At 43.4% G+C, this 24,869-nt stretch overlaps 1 protein-coding gene across 2 annotated transcripts in view; it reads left to right on the forward strand.

Moving 5' to 3' along the window:
* nkain4 (sodium/potassium transporting ATPase interacting 4) overlaps positions 1 to 24,869 on the forward strand; it is a 40,408-nt gene that overhangs the window by 15,184 nt on the left and 355 nt on the right. The window contains exons 2-5 of one of the 2 annotated variants that reach the window (XM_070910615.1): positions 1,245 to 1,382; positions 2,622 to 2,702; positions 7,927 to 8,127; positions 17,343 to 17,403. In XM_070910615.1, the coding sequence (XP_070766716.1) occupies positions 1,245 to 1,382; positions 2,622 to 2,702; positions 7,927 to 8,127; positions 17,343 to 17,403 (481 nt within the window). The remainder of the gene's footprint in view (positions 1 to 1,244; positions 1,383 to 2,621; positions 2,703 to 7,926; positions 8,128 to 17,342; positions 17,404 to 24,869) is intronic. The other variant, XM_070910616.1, reaches the window with a different exon arrangement.

Here is a 24,869-nt window from a genome sequence, read left to right on the forward strand (position 1 = left end):
TTGCTGAGCTATTCCTTGACTTTAGTATGATAATGTTCGGTGTAGGTCGCAGTTCCCGCACCTCGCCCTCTGTCGCTTCACACCCTGTCTGTGGAGTTATTGCCCTTGCCCTCTATGGGAGGGAGTGCTCATTTTTAATTATCGCTCAGTATTTGATCATCTCCCTCCCCTGCCTGTCACAATGTCTCATTGGGTTGCTGGTAACATTTCCATTACATTAAGAAGAGCAGCCACTGCTGTGTATCGAGAGTGTGTGTGTTTGCGTGAATGTGCTCGGTGGTGCGTTCCTATCATTGCGGCAGAGACGAGATTCCTCCCTCCCTCATCCATCTTCAAGCGCTTGGCTGGAAATGACATGTCGACACACAACGAAACACATCGTTGCTTGGGACACACACACACACTGGAATGGAATGGAATTGGTTTGGCAATGGAATTCTAATTAAATGGTTCGCACCCCCTCCCTGTGTTTCCCCCCAAATGGAATGCTAATTGAATTGATGCAAATAGGGACTCTCAGTCTTAAAGGTTCAAATTGCTTTGTTTTGTCTTTTGCTGTTGCACAAAATGTTGCATGCAAGGAGCTCAGGTAGAAGTAAGGGAGGTAGAGGGCGAAAAGAAGGGACATCATGAATGAATCAATCGTCTTCATGTAAAAAATAATTGGCCTGAAACCACTGTTGGCGTAGTGGAAAGGCTGAGCCTGTATTGGGGAAAACTGGAATTTCTCTTTTCATTGTAGAGGGTTTAACTTTACTTATGCATGCACATGTGAGTGTGTGTTTGCGCAGGTATACACGTCGTTTGCAAGCACATATTTTACTAAGCGCCTAAGATCACTGCAGTGGTATTATTAAGGAAGGCCCTCGCCTCCCATAAAGTTCCCAGAGCATTCTCATTCCTGGAGGCCATTGGCAGGTCGGGTTGGAAATAGTGAGCTCCTCTTTAGCTCAGCAGGGGTTGAATCGATAAATCTGTCATTGTTTATTTTAGAAAACTTCCAGTCTTCACCTCTGGGCGCTCCCACAGTCAGAGGCTAAACGCTCAAGCTGTTCATGTCGACTCACTCAATGTAGGACTGTTGGCCAATTGCTGTGAGATGAAAAGATATTGTCCTCAATAAACTATGAGTAGGTAGTGTGTGTATGTAGGATGCCATGTCGCAGCAGGAGAGGCAGTTTGCTTCCAGAACACGTAAACCTGATAACATTAGTCTCTTTGTTTTTTCTCTCTCGCCCCTTTAGGTGTTGGCTTTAGAAAGACAGGTCTTTGACTTCCTGGGTTACCAGTGGGCCCCGATCCTCGCCAACTTCTTCCACATCATCATCGTCATCCTCGGCCTCTTTGGCACCATCCAGTACCGGCCGCGTTACATTGTGGTGGTGAGTACACATAAACGAAGGCTAGTAGTTCACGGGAAGTCTGTCACATAATCCTATTCTTCACGGTTTTTGTTAAGCAGTGTCACATCACTTTGCATTAGTCCTCTGCGTGTGCATCTGACTCTACATGTTGTTGCCTTTCCTCTCTAATTGTAAAGTGTGCTGCATTCTCTTGTAGATTGTGCGACACCCTTAAATCACTCTAATCCAAAGGTAATTAGGGCTAATTAAAGGGGGTGGGGGGGGTTTGGGGGGACTAAGGAGCTCATCAGATTTATACTCGGCTTCGAGTTTCTGGACAGAGAAGGTCATTCTTTGAAACACGGTGCAAAGCATGTGCTGCCTGTTGTTTCACTACTTTTGTTAGAAGGCTCCAATATGAAGCTCGGTAAATGTGCTTTTATGCACTTCGGTTTTTATTTGAAACCATAACGTTCATCTTAGGCATTAAAAGCCTATTTTGAGCAGCTGTAGTGGAAACACAGATGGTGATGTTAATGACAGGAAAAGATTGGGGGAGCGAGAAAAGAGATGAAGAGGAAAGGAGAGTAAATAAAGAGAGGCAGGGGAGATGTAGACGGATAAATGGGAGCCACACAGGATAAGACAAAGAGGAAGGAAGGAAAGGAGAGCTTTTGTCTCGTGTCAAGTGGAAAATGGGGGAGAGCAAGCTAAGGGGATTCATGATTCAACATGTGTGTTTTTTACGAAGGTGCTGGTTTGCCCTCTGCTCCTCCTCTGACACCTCTGACATTTAAAACACACAATTCATCGTGAGTCAGAAGATTTCACAACCTCCACAATGATGACTCTGTCTCTGTCAGTGAATATACCACTCCGTGTCTGTCAACAGTTGGCTGTCTGACTGTACAATTTTATAAATTGTTGAAGTTGTGAACTTAATTCAGCCTCAGCAGTTAAAAATCTGCAGATACCTCCAGGCTCAAAGAGACTTGGTGAACTTACTGGCACTGGCAAAAAGACAGAGAGAAAAAAATGAGGTCTTACATATAAATGTATGGTGTTTCTATGTGTATAGAGCATGTGGGTGTGTATTAATGCATGTGTATGTGAGACTATGTGTGTGTTTGTGTGTGGGAGGACGCCGTCCACTGACTTTTACTTTGTTTAGGAGCTCATTCATTCAAATTGTCATTTTAGTCGGTAGCGGTCATATCCTGTTCTGTTCAGTTCATCTAGACTCCATGGAGCTAATCTGTCTGTGTCTTTGCCCTCCAGTATACAGTATGGGCCGCTCTGTGGGTGGCCTGGAACGTCTTCATCATCTGTTTCTACCTGGACGTAGGAGGCCTGTCCAAGGTGAGACTTTCAAAATTTCAGTCTGCTGTCTTCTCCAAATCTTTCGCCATGCGTCTGTCAGCCAAGTCAGGTGGCTTTGTCGACTGTGATGAATGCTCTTTTCTTTCTAAGGTCATGGTTGCAGGCTGGTGTGGGAGTTATATTCCTATGTCCCAAGTGTGCCACCTACACTGTAGGTGCGTTGAAAACCGCGGCATAGCTGACGTACACTGTTAACCTGCATATATCCATAGCTACAATATTTTCTATAGTTGATTCTTGCTAACAGTTAAGCTAACTCATACGGGTTAAACACCTAACTGCGGCTTAAACTGACTGCAAGTGAACTTTAAAAATGGATGATGATTTGAACACGGGTTCTTTATCTGCTTGTGGTAAGTGGCCATGGCATAAGCATGTTAGTAGACACTGAGGTCTATCAGGTCCTGATACACTCAATGCAGGAAACTCTATATTCTTTCCTCCGCTTAGTCTGTTAGTTTTGTATATCAGGACACCTCGTTGTGTAGTATCACTGGCACGGTGGCTACACAATCTATCTTGATACCGAAAAAAACTGTGACTGGTAAGCAATGGCTGTTTTTCTATTTTGTATATCTGAATCTGGTGCAGGTAGAGTTTGTTGATAGTAGACTGAAAAGGGGCAGACATAGCTTCTCAAATAAGAATTGTTTTAAAATATAAAAGTATAATTGAGCATTCTTGAGCTTTATCAGCACAGAACATATATTTGTATATGTTTAATTAGATATAATTAGATATAATGCACTGCTACCTTGTTGAGCCTGAATACCCTGTGTGAATAACAAAAGCAAGTAAACACGATTACTTGCGGTATATAATGAATGCGTGACACTGCCATCTAGTATGAATCCTACACCGAACTATAAATCACTCCTTAAGCTTTAGGAATCTGCGTCATACACACCCACAGCTGCAACACCTTAACAGAGATATATAATTTGCCCTTGAAGAGTGTCTGTGTTCCTTTTTAAATTGTTTGTTCGGTGCATAATAGGTTAATAATCGGGGAAAATCCTCCTCCCAAGCAGTCTCGCACACACAGACACACTTAAATTTGTATGGACATTTAAATTACGCAACCTGTGCATTTATCCACCCTCCCTCCTCCTGCCAACTTGTCGTCTCCCATTTTTCTTGACTCTGCTCACTGCCCCTTTGATCTTTTTTAATTCATTCTGCATATTTTGCAACTTCCATATCTTGCCTTTTTCATTTCAGCGTACTCGTCTCCCCTCTCTTCTCCTCCCCTCCTCTCGTCTCCTAGCTATTGATGGGTATCTTACCCAATTGCCTGTCTGACCATTGACAATAATGAATTCATGTAGGCAACGTTCATCTCACACCAGGTCAGACAGCCAAAATGAATTTCAGAAACACCTTCCCAAGCTCTGGTGACTTTGTCATTGTGTGATAGACCTTGGCTCCATCAAGTGTGTCTGTCTCTCACTGCATATGTGTATGTGTGTCCACTGTGTGTGTGTGGTAGTGTGTTCCTGCTAGAATAATGAGGCTTGTAGGGGCCAGCTGCTTTGGGCTGAGGCTGGGCATTAACCCGACAGATGGAGCCAGCCTGGGCTCCCAGCTCTGCATATGGTGGCCAGGAGGAGAGCTGGCTAATGGAGCGCACACACACACACCCACCCACACCCATACCCACCCATACCCATACCCCATGAACACATACACGACCAAACTTGGCACACAGCTTCCTGAGAGGTCCACAACGCATTTTATCATAAAACAGAGTCAGCTAATTCAGTCTGGTTTACCTTGACTGATGCTGACAGGACTGTTCTGGAGGCTGTGTTTGTATGTATGTGCGTGTAAGTGGTGTGTGTGTGCGCGTGTGTGCGTGTGTGTGTGTGTGTGTGTGTGTGTGTGTGTGTTTGTGTGTGTGTGTGTGACAAGGCCCTCGAAGTGAGGGGGCAGGTTGTCAGAGTCATATGCCACATGCTCTGTCACCTCCTATTGATCCCTTATCCCCTCCCCCATGGTGCAAGACAGACTGACAGACAGACCCCTGCTACTCTACACACACCTCTGTTTTAAACAGTCCCCAGTCATTCACCGCCCTCCCTTATTTATTCTCTCTCACATTCTGCACACAGCGACCTCAGACATAGAGGCTTTGGACATGGCTTCGCACGAAGCTGCCTGAATTTGAAAAAGCTTCTTTCCCTCGCTATTTTGGTGTTTCACCATGAGTAACTTAGCTTTTTGAACAAACATTTCCAATAAATAAAATACCTAATATGTTAAGCTCTGATTCTAACGAAAGCAAACATATTACCTATCTGGCAGGAATTTCTGATTTTTACATGCTTAGCCAAGCTAGCGGTGTGGCTCTGTGGATGTTAGTCAATCTGCCACTTTGGTCCAAATTGAAATAATCTCAACTACTATTGGCCATGTAACTTTGTACACACACTGATGGTCCCCAGATGGTGAATCCAACTAAATTTGGTGATCCCTTGGCTTGTCCTCTAGCGCCTCCATGAGGTTGACATTTTTGGTTTTAAGTGAAATGTCAACTATAGGATCGATTGCCGTGAAATTTGTTACAGATATTCAACAAAGGAATTTTGTATGCTGCACATGCATGTTAACATTGTCACTATGAACATGTTAGCATGCATTTAACTTGATCGGATTCCCATTCAGTTTGACTCGATAAAATGCTATCAAACTCCAATGCTACTCCAGAGTGAGTGAATCAGCGTTTAGTGTGGATTCATTACAAATGCCTACACTGCTTCTATCTCTGTGATCGCTCATTTTGATTGTCAGTATAGCTGATCGCACAGTACAGGCATTATCAATAACGTGTGTTTATGTTTATTTTGTCAGACAACTTTGTGAGCATAAAGTAGGGATTTGAAAGACAGGTCAATGTAACGGCGCAGACATTCAGTTGTGTTGCATGTGTTAACATTTATGAGCTCTGTCTTTCTCTGTCCCCACACACACTCACACACAGTGACTGCAAACTTTGTTTTAGAGATGATAGCAGACCATCACAGTCTATCTAGCTCCCGGATTAATATGCAACCACTGTGCATGCACACCTTTTAGGGAATCTAAGTAAATATGAGACTCATCAGAGCCTGAAGAGTCTACAACACCCAGTTAGCCACTCATGTTTGCATAAACCTGACTTCTCTGTGTTTCACAAACAATAAATCATGAGAAATAAGATTCTAATCATTTGATGTTAAGCTTTATAGAATGCCTCATGTCTCTAGTGGTTCCCGTAACAGGATTGTCTCCAAATATGTATTGACTTTTGTTAAAGAAAATAGTTTGAGCAGTATCACTCGACTAACCTTGCATCTGTGATATGGAGGATTTGGATTGGAGGATTGATTTGTTCTTTGGGGTGCATGGGGGCATAACAATAACACTCCTGACAGTAAGTTGCCAAAAGCCTCTTCAATATCGACTGCTGACGTGCTGCAGTTGTGAGTGCGGCTAAGGCTTGGATAGAGATGGTTTCCCTAGCTCGCAGGCTCAATCAATGGCATCTGTCAAGTCATTAGTCTTCACAGTCCTACCTATTGACCTTCAGCCGCCCTTGTTTTTGTGACTGTGTGAGAGAATGACAGAGAAGGAAAATAGAGACAGATGGTGATGATGAGCGATAAACATGGAGAAAGAGAGGATAATATACAGCAGCATCATTTCAGAATTGTTCACGACTCCTGCTGCAGGTGTTTCCACTGACTGCACAGATCTTGTTGTGTTAAGTTGTGGCTTCCAGTGATAGGTATTTGTTGTTGATGTGTACATGTAAGTGTGAGTGGGGGTGGATAGGAATCAGAGATATTTCCTGACAGCTCTTGGCTCTGTTAATAATGCATGTGTTGTCACTGAGGGGCAGATGCGGGGTTAGATTGCTGTATTGGGGTATTGATTGGTGCGAGCGTCTGTATGTGTGGGCCCATATGGCTGTGTGCAAATTGAACATCGCCAGGGTGTGCAAGAGCTACATGTATAATATGCTGGATCTAAAAGTTGTGCTGCTGATGTTGGACAGTTTAAGAAGTCGTGAAACTTTTATCTCAAACAGCAAGTCTATTGGCTCAGACTGACAAAGGTCCATGCACTCTTAACCTGTGTATACATATAGCTCATGGGCTTTAGGCATATCATATGTGTTGTCAGTCTTCAGTGGAAAATGTTATCCATTCACCCAAATTATGAAAAATAAAATTATATTATTCTCACTTACCTGTAGTGGTATCTAGCCGTGCAGATAGTTTTGGTTTTATTTGCCTTTTGAGCAGTGGGGTTGAATAGAGTTTAATTTGTAGCTCTCACAGCACTGAAAAACACTACATAAAAAAAAATTCAACAGCAACATCTCTTTCCTGAAACAACAAAAACCCTGTTTCTCTGGAAAACGACTAAACACACTGTCAGCTGTTTCCAAAGACATTGTTTATTCACCACAAAATAGTTCCAAAGAAAACTGTTGACTGTGAGGTCTGTGGATTATCCTGAGAGAGGCAGGCACATTGTTTCTGGAAAGACACATTGCAGCATTGAATGAAATGTAATTTTCGCTTTAACGCTTTAATGCTTTAACGCTTTAAGCATCACAAACAGAATTACATTCACCGTAATTGTGTAGGGGTGACAGCAGAAACCTTGAAGACAATTATCAAAAACTGGGCAAATACAGTCAAAATTGGTCAAAATTGTAATTTGTCCAACACTTTGATTTATGACCAAATACCTGCAAAACTGACATTCCCATCAAGCTTATCTGTAGTTTCTGTTTAGTGCTACTTAGCATAATGTTAACATGCTAACACGCTAAAGTAAGATGGTGAACATGGTTAATGTTACACCTGCTTAGCATCAGCATGTTGGCATTGTCATGTTGAGCATGTTAGCATGCTGACGTTAGCATTTAGCTCAAAGCACCATTGTGCCTTAGTACAGCCTTGCAGAGCTGCTAGCATTGCTTTTAGAATCTTGTTTGTAATTGGATGAACCAGCGCATTGAGCTAAAGAGAGCAGCCATGAAAAACATCCAGCATCTACAGCAATTATCCAGAGATCAACTCCCTGCCTCTTGTACAACATCAGCTGTGATCCAGATTTGGTTTTCTCATAAAGAATACATGAATGTACATCTTAAGTAATGAATAGAGCCCAAGCAAAGAAGTTAATGTCTTTTTTTTTTCCCTCCTTTCAGGACAGTGACCTGCTGACATTTAACATCTCAGCCCATCACTCTTGGTGGAGCGAACACGGGCCGGGCTGTGTGAGGAGAGAGATGCCGCAGGCTCCAGGGTTCCGCACCACAGCGAGCCAGTCCTACATCACTGTCATGGGCTGCCTCATGGACTACCAGTACATCGAGGTTGTGCATAGCGGCACGCAGATTCTTGTTGCTGTGAGTACAAGTTTTACATGTACATGTGACTCTACCACTGGCATATTCACATGCAAATACATACATGCGTGAACATGTCACAGGAGCTCATCATATTACATACTTAACACCAGCAGCAACCTCACTCACCGTGGGATTCATGTACGTGAAAGGTGAACATGATAGAAAGGAAGGTGATGTTTATGTTTCCCTTTAAGCACTTTTCTCAATATAATTCCACAGTGGTCTGTTATTTTGTCTATCGCTGCCTCCCTTCCTCTGCCCCGGTCGCGGAATGAAAAATTGATCTGTTGTTTTGTCTGGCTGAGACTCAGACCTGCCAGCTGCTAACAGGTTACTCAAACACTGGAAGGACTGTTATTGTGCTCTTTATACAGCTCTGTATGACTACACCAGACACTCACATCCTGCCAGCATGTACATTTGCACACACTCGTGTATGACTGACTAACCTCATATTGGACAGGGGCCAGGACACTCTTAGTTGCCAGCACAGCAGGCACTTTAGTTCAGACATGCACACGACACACATTTACTCACAGCAGCATTTTCACACTGGTTGTCACTTTAATACATGTGGAGTGGATTCAATGGTGGTAGTAGGTGAAAGAAAGTGAGAGCTAATACACAGCAGCCTCATCAGCCTTCAGTGGGTTTCAGAGTCCTGTTGGCTTCCATTCTTACCATCTAATTTTGAAATAATTCATACATGGGAGAGCACCGTGAATGCAGTTAACTACATGGTAGATTAGAAAACTAGCATAGGTACCATTCATCCCATCACCCCCATGGAGAAAGGTAATAAAATGGCTGACTTTCACTTTATAGCCCTAACTCTCTCACTGAACCTCATTAACCCTTGCACTATAGGCAGTGAATTGGTTTATTCCTCACATGGACCCCTCCATATGAGATGGCAACACTTTTTTTGCCTGCATTTTTAGATGGTATTGTCCAACCAAGCATTCAACTGCATCTCCTTGAGTACAGCTCCCGGGAGGAGCAGGGAAATTGGTGCTGAAATCCCAGTGTCACAAATGGCATCATTTTCCTGGTACCCTCACTTCCTGTCAGGCTAAAAGCAGAGCACCGCTTAGGAAAATAGAGTCCTTTGAGATTTCTCTTGTTTTTGGTTTGTCCTTCTTTCTCTGCTAGAAGAGAGGGCCCGACAGGGAGAGAGAGAGAGAGTTGAAGGAATGAATGAAAAGAATCTGAAGAAAGTGGGGTGTCCCTTTGTCTTTGTTAGAGGGGTTTCAAGGTCGCCGTGAGAGGCCATTAAATATTTAGTTTGGGCTCCAAGGAGCATGTTTCATTAAGATGAAAAATGTGGATCCATTGGCCAGTAATGGAGGCATCACTGTCATCTATCTTCAGATTCATCATGAGCTAGAAGGAAGCCATTCTGAAGTGAGGCTTTATATTTGGTATAGTCAGCCCTGTGTTGTTGCTTATTGCCGCTACAGGCTACATTGAGCCAAAAAGTAACTTTAAGGTTTAATGGATGAGCTTGAAGTGGAGGCAACCTTTTCAAACTGGGATAATGTATTATTCATTGACTCATCACTGAGGGGAATTTGTTGCTCCATCTCTACCCCTATCCTATTCTTTGTTGCCTTCACTGAAACCCACCTCACCCATCCATCCTACAGTACATATTGCTATTGAACGGCATTGGTTTTCTACTACTGCCATAATAATGACTGATTTCCCTTTCAATGTAGTCAGCAGAAAATCCACACACACAGTCTTTTCCTCCCCTCTATCCTCCCATCATCCCATCTTCTTTTGCTCCTGTACACCGGCCGCACTGTTAAATAAAATAGTCGAGTCTGAGAAAACATCTCCGGTGAGTTGGAGGGTAGTTAGGTGGAAACGTATGAGAGGGAAGAAGAAGAAAAAATGTGCAATATGTGATATTTAGTTTACATCTGTAGACATAACTCACACACTAAAGGGAGTAGTGAGAGATGTCAAAGGGTTGTCAGAGCTGCTGAGCGTCTCATAAAACAACCAAAGAAAGTGCTCACACACACACACACACACACACACACACACACACACACACAAGGATATCATATCATTTAGCATAGGTTATTGCTGCCACAGGCAATGCTTTCTTCTGTTGCCTCTTTATTCCCTGGGAACCTGCATTGAGGAGGATTGTGTGGAAGTTGATCGTGGGAGGAACGGCAGCCTGCATCATTCTCTCGTTCCATTGCTCATTTCCTCTTTTTTTTCCCACCTCACAATCTCTCCGCTCTGTCTTCCTGTCTCCTTTTCCTGGCCAGATCTCGCACTCGTTTGACCTTCATGTCGATCAAATTCCAACCAACTTAAATGACAAAAATGACAATGCACTCTCTCCCCTGTCACTTTTGCTCCCTCTCTCTCGTTTTCTGTGGAGCTGAGGTGGCTCTGTCATGTCAGTCTGCTGTCTGTGTTAGTGCAGCTTGTTTAATGCCAGGGGCCAGGGTAATGTGGGGGATGGATAACGGCCCCTGTTTGATTGGAGGGGTCCTCCTCAGCAGACTTGGCGTGGGCAGACCCCTCTGATTAGTGCTCGGGGCTGTACTTGCTTATGGGGTTGGGTGTGCGTGTCGTGTGGTCAGTTCAGCGGCATGAAAACAGCATGGGCACCCCACCCACCCACCCCCGCACTCATCCAAAAGGTCCGGGTGCTCGCTTTGATAATTTCATTAGCCCATGTTGTGTTATCAAATGGTGGTGAATATGTCTTTTTTTAATTTGTGTGTATGCTGCATAGGGAGCCAACTGGAGGGATCTTTGATGTGCTCGTATTTGAAGTCCAGTAATTGGTCCCGAATCAGTAAATGGCCATGCATTGTCTAGTGTAATAATAGCATTAAGCATCTCTGCAATATGTCAGCGCTGACACTGCATTGTAGCTGCACAGTAAGTTAAACAGCATCTGCTTCAAATGATTATAAAGATCCCAGGATTAAAAGACTTATGATGCAGTAGTGAGCAGTTATTCGGTCTGCTGACTGCTGCCAAAAACAGGGGGGAGAAGAGAAAGACCTCAAGACCAGAGGAGAGAATTAGTCTCCAGCGGGCCACTGAATATTGTGTCAGGCTACTCAGAGTACATCATAAAAACATGACTGCCCGCCATTATACTTCAAAGGCTGTCTGTGCCAAGAGCTTTAATTGTTAATCTGTTTTGCAGGGAAATGGATTTTCCTCAGATTAATTTTACTCTAATATTTGGTCTTTTTAAACTTCTTAGAGTAGACAAGAAGGAGAAGAGGGAACAGAGGAGAACTTGGAAGTGAAAAACAAGCATCATTAAAGGAGTAAACCTTCCCTAGCGGCATGCTTGCTTTTCTTTCTGCTTGTTGAGTGTGTATCGGTTGTTTTATTTACCTGTTTCGCCTTCTGCCCATTTGTTTCTTGGGCCAGAGAGCCCCATTTTCCTCCGCTTCACTAAGTCAGACCTCATCTAAAACCTTCTGTATGGGGCTGGATGTGAAGAAAAAGCGTTTCCTTTTTTCATACGGCTTTTATTTCTGCATGAGCAGCCTCGTGTCCGTGTGTCGTGTTGTTGGACGCCGTGCTGTTATTTGCAGTTATTTGATGTGGAAGATGCAAATCAGCACCACAGACACTTAACAGCCCTTTGTGGTCCTATGTAAGCTGTATAGGTTTGTGTGTGTTCACATTTGGAGAGGGGGCTGGTAGAAAAGAACAGGTGGATGCGGTCTCTGCGGTCCCTATCCCATCATGTTTTGTCATTAAACATGCAGCTGCCCTCGCACAAACACACACATCTAATTTTCTGCAGAGAAGCCTGCGCCTTATTGTCAGGCAGAAAGTCCTGTGTAATTAACCTACAAGACATCTGCACCACCCCCTCTCCCTCTCTCTTTCTGCTAGTCCTCTCTCCCATGTGATAGATTTAACCTACGAATTCCTTTCATTATATTACACTTAGTGAATTTTCTCCCGACACTGAGCCACAATCAATAGTGTGTTAATTAGCCTGTAGATCGACTCAGATATCCATCACTGCGCACGTGCACAGGCCAGTCAGCTGTGGACAGGAGGCATCTCTAAATTCATATTATTCAGAATGCCAAAAAAGAGACGTATAGGGCTACAACCAACATGTATTGTCATTATTGATTCATCTGTAATTTTTTTGAATAATCGATCAGCTATATAATAAAAAAAAAAAGAGATTCAACTTACTACAATGTAAAACAGAAAAACAGCAAATAGAGCGAGTGTTTTTGACATTTTTGGCCATGCTAGCTGCAGGGCTCTATGCATGGCAATGTCAGTCTGTCAGAAATATTGGAAAAACATCATGATGAATTGCCATGTAATTTGGCACAGGCATTCATGGTCCCGAGAGAATGAATCCCACTGACTCAGGTGATGTCCTGACTTTTCCTCTAGCGCCACCAGCAGGTCAAACTTTTCACTTGTCCTGTGAAATATCTTAAGATCTATGTGATGGATTGGCACAACATTTTGTACATGTATTCGTGTTTCCTTCAGGATAAGTTTTCATCACCATCAGATCAAAATTTGTCCAACAAGCTAAACTGAGACCATGGTAAACATTATACCTGATCAGCATCAGCATGTTAGCATTCAGCATGCAGATGTTAGCATCTAGCTCAAAGTACCCAAGTACAGGCTCACAGAGCTGCTAGAATGGATGTAGACTCTTAGTTTTGTTGCTTGATAAATGACTTAGATGATCAATCCATTATCAAAATTGTTGATAAATGTTCTACTAATCAATCAACTGATCGCTCAGGACTACACAGATACATTCTTAAATGGAGAGACTGAAAAGGCTTACAGGACGTAGTTGTTTTGTAACAGAATTTTTTGTTGCAGAAATATCTTGACAGACCAAATAATTGACTGTAAACCTGATTTATCGTCGTTGTAACTGAGAAGAGTGCAAGCTTCTGCTCATGAAATAGATTCATGTCTAGTGGACTGATGTTTATGAGCGAGTGTGCATTGTCAAAGGGGGTTATGTGTCTTTCTGGACTGGCACATTCAGTATTAACCAGACCTTCATTAGCCTATGCAAATACAAGTATCCGTCTTTTCTATTGCAGCAGCTGGCCTTCTTCTCACCCACACACACATGAATGCCTTGAACTTCTTGTCACCCTCCTTATCTGAGAGAAGACTGAACTATCACAAATACCTCATTTAGTTTCCTCTACAACATTGTAGATCGTAAATGAAGGCCCAGTGGAGGAACGCGTTGCTTTGTGCCTGGTTTTCTGCCTCCTTGCCTCCTTCTGTCAGTTGTCCAGATCACTGTTCACTGCTCAACAAGCTGCAGAGGTGGAGAGAGAACAGAAGGAAAGCGGTACTTAGAATCAATAAAACAAGGACACATAGAGAGCTGGAGAGAAAATATGAGGATATTTGCAGATTGTGGAATGACAGTGATGTGGAGACCTGTGTTTTAGAAAGCGAAAAAAGTTCACAGTGAAAGGGAAAAAAACCCAGATGATTGACAGCTAAATGAGTTGACTTTGGTGTGGCACATCCTCACGGACAGACTGAGATCGAGCCTCAGAGGACGCGATGCGGGGGCTTTATGAGCTTAATTAATTTGACATTAGTCTCTAAAAAGGATCCCTGAACTCCAGAAGTGACAGGGAAGTCAGAGAAGAAAGCCGGGGACTGTGTGTGTGTGTGTGTGTGTGTGTTTGTGTGTGTGTGAGGGAGAGAGAGCGTTTATGAGCGTGATTTAAGGCCATTTAATATGCAAGCATATATAAGTGGAATTGTCACTTTTTATTGAGGACACTGACCTATATTGGCTAAGGACAGCAATGCCTCCAGCAAAGAAAACGCCAAGAGTTCACTCCTCTAATCATATTAGCTCCCTGTACATCGCACTAAACGTACCGAAGTCACAGGAAAGCAAACTAGAAGACAAAGTGGTTTAAGATCAAAATAAAAAGTATATTAGAGTCCATGTCCACGCAGCGTCCAGACTTTCTTGCTGTCAGCAGTTATCAGTCGAGGAGTGAGAAATGGTGGCGATTTCCCATTACTGAGCAGTGACAGGCGCACTCCCAAGGTTTGGCATTTACTGGTTTAAATGTATTCATTATCATTTCTGGTGAATTGGATTTGTCTATTCACAACTGCTATTTATAAGTGAGGCTAAAAGTAGCTGCAGTGTGTGAGTCGTATTGTGTGTTTTTTATCCTCAGGGAGCTAGAACGTCTTTAGATTTAAAACTGGCTTCATATCGCTTCTGTCATCCTCACCTCAACATCTTTGTGGTTTCCCTGACTACATTTCTTTGATGACAACATCAGTAGAACAGATTAATGGAAAACCCTCAATACATTAGACATAAGGAAAACAGACCCCTACACAGCGCACGAAGGGTCACTGAATGGTTTGATGAGTAGGAAAATGATGTGAATCTATGCTATGGTATGATATGAACACTTGTAAGAGAAACTCATTGAAGTGAATGAGGAGGCTGTGTTTGATACAGTGTCCTCCACCACATCCTGTCTTTTGAAAGAATGGTGTTCGTCCGTCCAGTAGAGTTCCAGAGACTTGAAATAAATCTATGACAAGGCAAGTTGAAGCTGTTCTGGCATACATCCAGTAGAGGTGGGAGAAAAGATTTACGGTACGGTGATATTTTGCGTGGCAATGTTGTATTGATACACGGAAGCCAAGTATCGATCTTAAAAATGATTAATATTGCAAATACAAAGTGAATGCTGAAGGGGCTGCATAACTTTTTTTGTAGAAGTTGCATTGTTCAAAATATCTGTAATAGTACTGTAGTCCACACATGTTTGCATTGAGTTAGGCCGGACTATGTAGACTGTAATACAAACAGTTCAGTTTGTCAGGTGCATGCAACATTTATGACATTTATGATATTTTTGTGACAGTGTTGGTCAATCTGTGTGCTGGAGAATCCCATTTTGCTGCAATAAAAATGATTTCAGTGAGATGAACAGACTGAAAACTTTATCTTATTAGATAAAACAGATGTTGACAATATCGTATCGTGGGGCCTCTGGTGATTCCCACCCCTAAATCTGGCACTAACGTTTGGTTTTACTTCAATTTGTCACCCACTGCACAAACTGCACTTTTCTCCGCCTCGAGCCTCCTCTGCTGTGACATGTTGGCTGTACTGTTTCACTCGATCCCAGACCACAACAGCAGTCAGAGCCCTTCATGAAAATTAACAAACGTGCACTCATGCATAGATATTAACTCAGAAAAGCACACTCTTGGTGCACACTTTTACAGGAAAAACACACATGGACGGACACACATGCACACACAGACACAATGAAGTTGAAAACAGGGTGTGCCCCCTGCTGTTAACACCATCTTCTGTTTGACACTGGCTTTATACATATGCTAATTCACCTCCATTTCACCGCCACCGTAATGGATGGGGTGAGACCAGCAATTAGATACTAGAGTGAGAGAGAAGAGTTATGTATCTTATCTAGCCCACACAGAGACAGACCCATTCCCTTTCCTACTAGACACCACACATGAGTTTCATTCATAAATAAAACATTTAATCTACATCTGGATGAACTTAAATAAAGGCCAAATATATTGTACGCACAAAACAATGGATTGAAAACCAAATGATAGCGATGAGAGACCTGCAAACTGCACGACATCGTTGTTCCTCTTATAATTGCACAGGCCGAGTTAAGTTATAGGTTGAGTGAATGCTATATAAATAATCACCATCTCACACAGTCAGTCCCCTCTTGGGTTTTGTGTTTGTGTACCCAGTGTGCGAGGAGGGCAGCGTGCCCGACGCTGTTTTAATTGGCATGGCAGAGTGCCAAATGATGGATGGATGGCTGGGTGGAGAGAGACTGTCTCTCAGTGTCTGTCTCTCGCTGTCTGTTTCTGAGTCGATGACAGCCATCTGCCAGTTCCACGGGCTATTCTCAGCACTGTGAGTCGGCGTACAGTCACTTGTGTGCTCGCTCTGTTGCTTTCTGATGTGTTTGTGCATACGAGCTACTACTGTATGTATACTCTTGAAGCCTTGTCAACACCGAAAGCATTGCCTACACAGATGTTACAGTAAAGCACAGTAGAGCTGTGAACACAACACTGACACAAGTTAATATGGCTAACTGGTTAGCAAACAGTGTATTTAAACATTCAGCATCCTTGTTTCTGTACACCTGATGTGATCAATTTCAATATTCACATTCCTTTTAGCTCTGATTTTGGCCTCTACTAACTGCTGAGGGAAATATCTGGCTCTTTAGCAGCAAATGCTCCACTATGTTCACAAGCTAGTCACTAACTTTGTGCGTTTGCTGTTTGGTGCTGGGCAGGTTACATAGAGTGAGTGCTGCTGTAGCCAAAAAGTGATGCAGATGAGAGCGGTGAGACTAAACCAAAACGTTTCAGTTTTCCAGCCTGCAACTTAACTAAGAGCTGAAAAATGCAATGCTCTGTAGAATTAATGGGGACTCCGCCAGCGACCTCTTTAACATTACACATATTTATCTGATTCATTGTTGAAAATCCAAAATGTTGATTATAGCTGCATATAGGCTGCAACTAAGAATTATTTTAAGAAAATTTTTATTTTCAGTTAATCTGTTGATTATTTATTTGGCGATTAATTGATTGTTTAGTGTATGACACGTCTCCTGCACACAAGGTGACATCGTCATGTTGCATGTTTTGTCCTAAACACAAAGATGTTCAATTCACGAGAAAAGCAGCAAATCTTCACATTTGAGAAGCTGAAACATGTAAATAGTTTGACGTTTTTTTTGCTTGAGTTCCTTAGTTTGCTCTTGATAAATAGCATAAAGATTTTATCCTGTAAGATTTCGGTTTAGACCTGCTCTATATGAAAAGTACCCGGAGAAGATATATATAACATTTAATTGATAAATGGCCAAAACGATCACTTGATTATTAAAACTGTTGGCAGTTCCTTTTCTATCAAATAATCAAGGAATCGTTTCAGGTCAAGTATCTGGTCTTTGCACGATGTTGCATCACCTGCCCGCTGCTGGATCTCTGAGAGCACACAGCCACCACCTCTTCCGTCGAGGCTGTGTCCCCACAGAAAACTCGCTCTTTTCCAGATGATGTTTTTGTCCATCAAAGCAAACACACACCTGTTTATCAGCTGCCAGCTCGAGTCTAACCCCTCTTGTTTGCTTGTGTGTTCACAGCTCCTGGGCTTCGTGTACGCCTGTTATGTTGTCAGCGCTATCACTGAGGAGGAGGACAGCTGTGAGTCGTTTAACCGCACCCTTACACACACGCACACACACACACACAAACACATACAAACTCATTCTTGAAACAGAGAATTGCAACAATTAATGAATCACACTCAGACCCACTCACACAGATGACATGGAAAACACCCGCGTTGAGGAGAACAGGGCTGCATCTCTCTTCGTCTCCCTCTCTTCCTATCCCGCCTCACACTCTCACCGCTCCAGCTCTCCCCTGTCTCCCTCCTCTCTCCTCCCCCACGCCAGCTGGGTCCTCTCTCTCTCTCTCTCTCTCTCTCTCTCTCTCTCTCTCTCTCTCTCTCTCTCTCTCTCTCTCTCTCTCTCTCTCTCTCTCTCTCTCTCTCTCTCTGTCTCTCTCTCTCTCTCTCTCTCTCTCCAGAACCAAAGGAGCCATGTGTTCCCTCTCCACACCTCCTTCAGCCTCTTTCCTTTCTCTTTCACGTGTTCGCCTCGTCTCTTGTCCTCGTCGGTCTGTGTGGTCCTCGCTGTTGTTGTAAACCTGTTATTCGCCTCCTTTAGTGTACTCTGGCTTTCACTTTCCTCACTTTCTCTTCTACATGGACACCTTATTTGTCGCTCCAGCTGTCTGTTGCCTGGCTAGGGTGGGTGTTTTTTATGCCGCAGGATTGCACTTCCCCCACTCTCTTGTTCACAAACACACACACACACCTTCCCTCCTCATGCCTGTCTCTCTCGCAGCCAGTCAAACATGTACATCCTTTCCTCTGAAGTGGCTCCTCGGTGTGTTATCTCAGTACTCGAGCCCCTGTCTGCGTTAAACCTTTAACACGGAGTCAGATGAGGGCAAGAGTTAGCCTTGACTCTCACTCCTTTTCCTGTCGTGCGTGAAGCAGGGTGAGGAAAAGGGTGTGGGAAAAAGACCACGGGGGGATCATGAAATGAGTCATAAGAAGAAGAAGGAGAAACCAGAGACAGACACTTGATGATAAATGACCCAGCTGCTGTGACCTCATAGGCAGCAGGTCAGAGGTCCTGCTTGAGGTTAGCCAATCAGAGGGCAGGAAACATTTGATCTAAGGGTCAGTGGGAGTCATAAATATCTGATTATCGGGACGCATAGCGATGTCCACGCACATGAGAATCTGCCTTTACATATTTTGGACCTTGGACGAGCTCTCTCTGTGAGGATTAACTAAGATTAAATGGAGTTCTATTTGAATACTAATTAGTATCTGGAGCCTGGCTGTAAGACACCCAAACTCTAATTTGATTTGAAAACAGTGTCATGAACAAAGCACTACATGCACTAATTGCATCTTAAACAGCGAACTCTTGTAATTTGGGGGAATTGTGATGTGGTTTTCCATGTGTTACTGTAGACCAGTGGTATAGAAGTCCAAGCAGTTCTTTGGTGGTCACATACCAGAGATTCACTGGCTGTGAGTGGTTAGCGTCACCACCCTACTGATCCCCTCCGCCCCCAGCTCTGGGCAGTACCACTTAATCACCAGTCACCCCTAAGTAATCCCTGGAGGGCAATACCATTTCAGCAAAAAAAAGACTTTCCAACCTCAATGACTTTTTCCTTTTCCTTTTGTTTTTGTGACATTCCCTTTTGTTCATTCCCGGTGTGGACTGCTGGCACAGATTATGCTTGTTTAACCCCATAGCGGACAGTCATCCTCACTCAAAAAACAATAAGACAAAAATAACAAGAGAGGTTGGTTTAAAAAAGCTTGGGGTAAAAACTGAGCGTGATTTGTATCGGTTTTAATTATCTGGTAGTTCTTCTCTGATCCAGGCTGTGCTACGTAGCTTCCAACTGCTAGCTCTTATATTGTAATCAGCCCTTTGCCTGCACGCACACACACACACACACCATACTTGTTCATGCAGACACAGGTGCGCCGACACACACACTCATAGCAACACAAAAAGCAGCTAAGGCACTTTGCCGCTCTCATTTTCCCGTCTCATTTGATGTGTAGATTAAAGCGAGTTTCTGTATTGAGCTCCCTGGCTGCCTCAGCTACTCAGAACTTTTCCTTCTCTTTACTTCTCTCTCATATGCTTTATTTCTGTTCCCGGTTTCTTCACAGGTAGATGAAATAATCGGGTATCAGAATCCAATTTTAGTGTGTTTAAGAAGTCCTCGCTCTCGCTGTCTCTCTTCCCCATCTCTGGCTTTCCAGCTTTAATGAGGTGTGCTTGTAAAAAGTTACAGGTCTCTGGTCACTCGTTGTATCAGCCTCATTAAGGGCCTTGCTGGTCAATAACTTCCACAGTTGATTGCGCCTCGCCAAGAGAGGAAAGGTAGGACCCTCAGGAGAGACAGGAAGAGAGAGGGAAAGATGGGAAGAGGAGTATGTGAGGGGAGTAGAGGGAGGCGTTTGTCGGGAGCAAGCTGAGGAGGGGAAAAAGAGATGGGGTAATATGCAGGAACAAATAACATGAGACAAGATGAGCTTTTCACGAATAAGGAGAGAAGACAGGAATTCCTCTCACGCTGAGCACTCTCTCACTCTCAAGGGAGGCGAGTGAGTTAGATTTGAGTGCTCAGACTTGCGTAAAAAATAGCGGAATGAAACACACACACACACACACACACACACAAGAAGCCACAAAGACACAATGGGCAGAATAACAAGAATCATATACCATCAGCTCAGGGCTTGACATGGCTTTCAGGCTTTATTACTGTGTGTGTGTGTGTGTGTGTGTGTGTGTGTGTGTGTGTGTGTTTCATTCCGCAGTTTTTTTATCTCCCTTTTTATGTGACCTCTTCTCTTCCTCTGTCACTTTATAAGTGTGTATATGTGCACTCAAACGTACCTATATACCGCAGCCATTTGCGTGTGTGTGTTTAGCTGACTGTGTGTGACTAACTGCTGGCGTGTATATGTTTTGTGTGTTTGTGTGTGCGTGTGTGAATTTGTTACACAGAGTTATCGGTGGTGAGCAGACGCACCGACAGAGTGAGTGGTGGGGAAAATCCTCTTTGTAAAGTAGGTCATGGAGTTAGAAGCCTAGCGCCGGGATAAGCTCGCTTTAGCATGTCTGCTAATTATGCTGCCGCCCTCTGTGCTGAGTCACATCCCCAGAAAATCCTCCACAGCAGACAGAGAGGCTGGAGGGATGGATGGATGTGTAGGTGGCAGCGTGTCCTCAGGTTCTAAACAGAGTGAAAAGGTAAAAACATCAAAAAAGGCTCACCTTGAAATGTTATTTAAAATGACGTCAAACAAGTAGAACAGCCAAAGAGTGTGAATGGGTCTATTTTACTGAACACATTTTGACCTGCCACACTAGGAAAAGCACAGGTGTAAATAATAGGATGAATGATGGCTGAATTCCATTTAGCTGCTTCAGTTTCAGGGTCCTGGAATTGTGCATGTTGGCTCCCTTTCACACTGTCATGCCTCACTGGGCCTTTTTTTCACAGCAGACATTTTGACTTTGACTCATAGTTCCAAACAACTCCTTTAATAGTACTCAAAGAAATATCCACATTAAAGTAGTATTTAGTATTTAAAATGGTGTCTTTTGTGAAATAACATGCCAATTGAGTGTGATATGTTTCTAATGTAAATCAACATCTTTCCAGTGTAAGGATATGATATGCTTGCTGTGTAAAAACAAAATGTCAGATAGAATCTTCCTGTGTAAAAAATAATAAAGTGTCTTAACGCAAGTATTTGACTTTTACAGCACATTATTTGTTTATATTTGTTTAGTGAAAGCCTCTTCACACAGGTGTTTTCACCTATGTTGCCTGATTAGGGCGCGTACAGACTGCGCTTGATTGACAGCTCCCTCACAACTGTTGGTTGTGTTGCACCTGTTGGGGCAGGACAACTTCCATCTTTATTATTCTTGTCAGCACAGCCTACTCTGGAGTTAGACACCTGCACCGAATCGACAACACCCTGACCAAGGAGAAGTACCACTGCATTCTTCAGAGACATGCTATACCCTCTGGTTTGCGTCTTTATGGAGAGGGCAACTGTCATGGACTTTCCTCCACAGTCACCTGACCTCAACCCCATTGAACTATTTATGGGGGCACTTGAAGACTCAGAACGCCAAACACTCTGTGACATCACAAGAAGCCCTTAGGAACATTGTCAAATCATGCTGGGATAACATGGGTCATCAGGTTTTGCACAAACTTGTAGAGTACATGCCAGCTCGACTGCATGCTGTCATTAAAGCAAAAGGGAGATGTATCAAATACTAAGATTTTCTGAAATTCAACTTTTCACTCAAATTGTGAAGCTGATATTATCATTTGTAATGGAAAAAAAACAGTATTACATTCGAAACAATTGCAAAATAGAATCTTCTAGTGAAGATTGACTAGTGATCTCAGACTTTTGGACCCCATTGTGGCTGCTGGAGCTATGTTCAGTTATAAACAGGAACACATTTCAAGCTTTGTGTCTTTGTTATATAAATTAGGTTGTATGGATGATGGACATTATGAGTGGGTCAGTGCACTGAGAATAGAATAAAGGCGGTACTGGACATTGTATAACAAATTGGCAGTTGCAGTGACCAAGACGCAAGGAATAAGGGCTCAACACAGACCGACACCCATTCACACAAAGAAATAAACGTGGCAGTATTTCCTGTATTTGTCACATGAACTCTCACCTGTTCATTTTTATTTAACCAGACAAACTTTCCAGCTCTCCTGGTCTATCTTTGCCTGGAACTTTTCTCCTCTTTGCAGGGATGATTAACTTTAAATACACTCTCAATCAAACATACCTGAAGTTTTCATATGCAAAATAACTAAGCATAAAACCGCTAAACCGGTCTTTAAAGTAAATGAGGAGCCTGTATAGCAATGATGGCTGTGTAATGGTGTGTGAGGACAGAGATGCAGTATTGCAGGATGGAGCCAACTATGAGGTGTGTGTGTGTGCGTGTGTGTGTGTGTGTGTGTGTGTGTGTGTGTGTGTGTGTGTGTGTGTGTGTGACCACAACTGTGTCATGTAACTCTCCGCTTTAAAGGCAAGCTCTGAAGTCTTGAACTGCCCTTTATGTCTCTTTCCGTCTTTGTCTCTGCCCCGTCTCTCTCCTTGTTTTTCTCGATCTTCCTCACACTACGCTCTTTTATTCTCACCAACCCTGTTTTTCCCTCCTGGTCTTTTTCCTTTTATCTCTGTGCCTGTGTTTCATTTCACTGTCAGCTCGCCAGCTTCTTCACACTCAAGCACATATACACACACACACACACACACACACACACACACACACATACACATACACATACACATACACACAGACACGGACAGTGGTGGATGCAGCAGTACACTGTAGACTGTCAGTGTCTCTCCTGGTTACAGGTCCTCTGATTTCAACCAGTTTCCACTTGAACTTAAACATAATCATCTTACATGACTCCCTGCTTGTTTAGGGGCACCACATTAACTAGTGACCTACATACCTTTCATTTCTTGCATGTGTCCACACAAGTGAAAATCAGCTTGCTCCCTCTGCCTTGAAGAAATGAGCTTGCCCCCTTTCATCATTACAGGATCACGTGCGCCGATCACCTGCCAATATCTGTTTCCAAAGCCACCATCCAAAACAGGGAGGACAAATTGAATACACTGTTTGACGTTGATAGTTTCCCACCTTCACTGGTTTGCCATCCACACTGAAATGCCGAAACATTAGAAAAGTTCTTGAATCATCTACATTCATCTAAGCAGTTTTTTACATTCATTTTCAAAGGGTTGATCGCTGTTTACAAAGCAAACATAAAGAACAGATTGCTTCAGCAAGTCTCAAACACTTCCAAAAGGTGGGGCACATTACAAGATATCACCAAACATATGTTAGTTTTTTCCAAATGCTCAGTTTTACTGTTGAAAACACACACTGATTTTCAGTGATTCAGCGAGCTGCATAGAGGATCCACCTCATGATCAGGGTTAGACCAAAGTGTGTAATAATTAAAGTGAAAAAGGGTTCAACGACAGAGATGCAATTAACAGGCTGACATACACTGTACAATATGTAGGAGGGATGGAGCACAGGGTTATAAATTACGCTTTTAATAAGGCGCCACAACTAATGTTTTGACACACAGGATGTCTTCATTAGCAAAAGAGCAGGTAGTGGCACTCAGGGGCACCTGTTGAGGCTCAGATTCTGAGCTTTAGGGTGGTGGGTGGACGCCGTGATCTCCCATGCTAATTATGAAATTGCTTTCCCGTGAATGCTGCACAATTACTCATTTTCAAGGTACCCTGTCATGAACTGAACATTTGACCTATTTGTGGTGCTAGACGAGAAGTCGGGGGATCACCGAAGTCATTAGAATTCATCCTCTGGAGGATGTCTGTGCCACATTTCACAGCAATCCGTCCAATAGCTGTCATGATATTTCACTCTGAACCGAAGTGTTGGATTGACAGACTGAGGGATGGACCGACCGACTGACTGACACTGCCGTCCCTAGAGCTGCCGGTGTGTCTAAAAATGGCAACCATCATTATCATCTCACTGTATTCCTCAGCACAGTTTATCGTGACAGAGGATGGATCCTCACCTGCTCATAATGAGAAAATCACCGGTATGGAAAAGAGCAGGGAAGAGGTCTTTGTGTGTGTTTGTGTGTGTTTGTGGGGTGTGTGTGTGTATCTGGTGTACAGATGAAATGGAGAATCCCAGGAAACCAGGGCAGGGTCAAAGGAAAGGGACAGCCTCCCCCCTCACAACAGCCTGTGGCCCTGTGCGCTCATCCTGCCTACATATCAGTATTCAGCAGACCACCGCTGCCTCCTCTTATCAGGATGGAACTGATTTGGCCTTACAGTAGTTTCCATGCTGGCTTGTGTATGTTTTCCCCCCACAGCTGTTGGTTCCCAGAAAGTAACAGATCTGCCCATTTAAAAAAAAAAAAAAAAAAAAAAAAAAAGAAACCTTTTCTTGTTATCCTCTTGAACTTGGATCCGCTATTTGTTTGGTGTCTTTTTCCACTGAATCAGGTTCAAACTCCGTGTATCCTTTTCCTCCCCTTGTGGTGTTTGTCGACGCCTCGCGGCTCCTGCACATGCCGGCCTCTTTCACACGCACCCCGTCAACCTAATCTCTTTGGCCCTCTGTCAGTCAGACCCAACATGTGTGGTGTGCCCCGTCCTCCCCTCTCTTTCTCCCCTCTCTCCCCTCTCAGCCCTGATGTCCCCTCAAGAGCCCCAAGCCTTTTCCCTTCATCTCAAAAATATCTCTTTGCTTCTGTGAAAAGCACACAGCACTTTGGTTACCGACATGTCCCTGTCTCTCTCACACACACACACACACACACACACACACACACACACACACACGTTTTGCTCATCTGCACCTCGCCCAGAGTCTGAACTCTTAAGTGAGAGAATAAACAGAAAGGGTTGAGCGTTCGGTTGGTGGCTGAAGGTCACCTCTGTTTCTGAGCGATAAAAAAGGCTTACGCTATTTTGACAGCTGGCCAGCTTTCACCTGTTC

Source organism: Enoplosus armatus, chromosome 8, assembly GCF_043641665.1.
Source record: "Enoplosus armatus isolate fEnoArm2 chromosome 8, fEnoArm2.hap1, whole genome shotgun sequence".
Classification (NCBI taxonomy): domain Eukaryota; kingdom Metazoa; phylum Chordata; class Actinopteri; order Centrarchiformes; family Enoplosidae; genus Enoplosus; species Enoplosus armatus.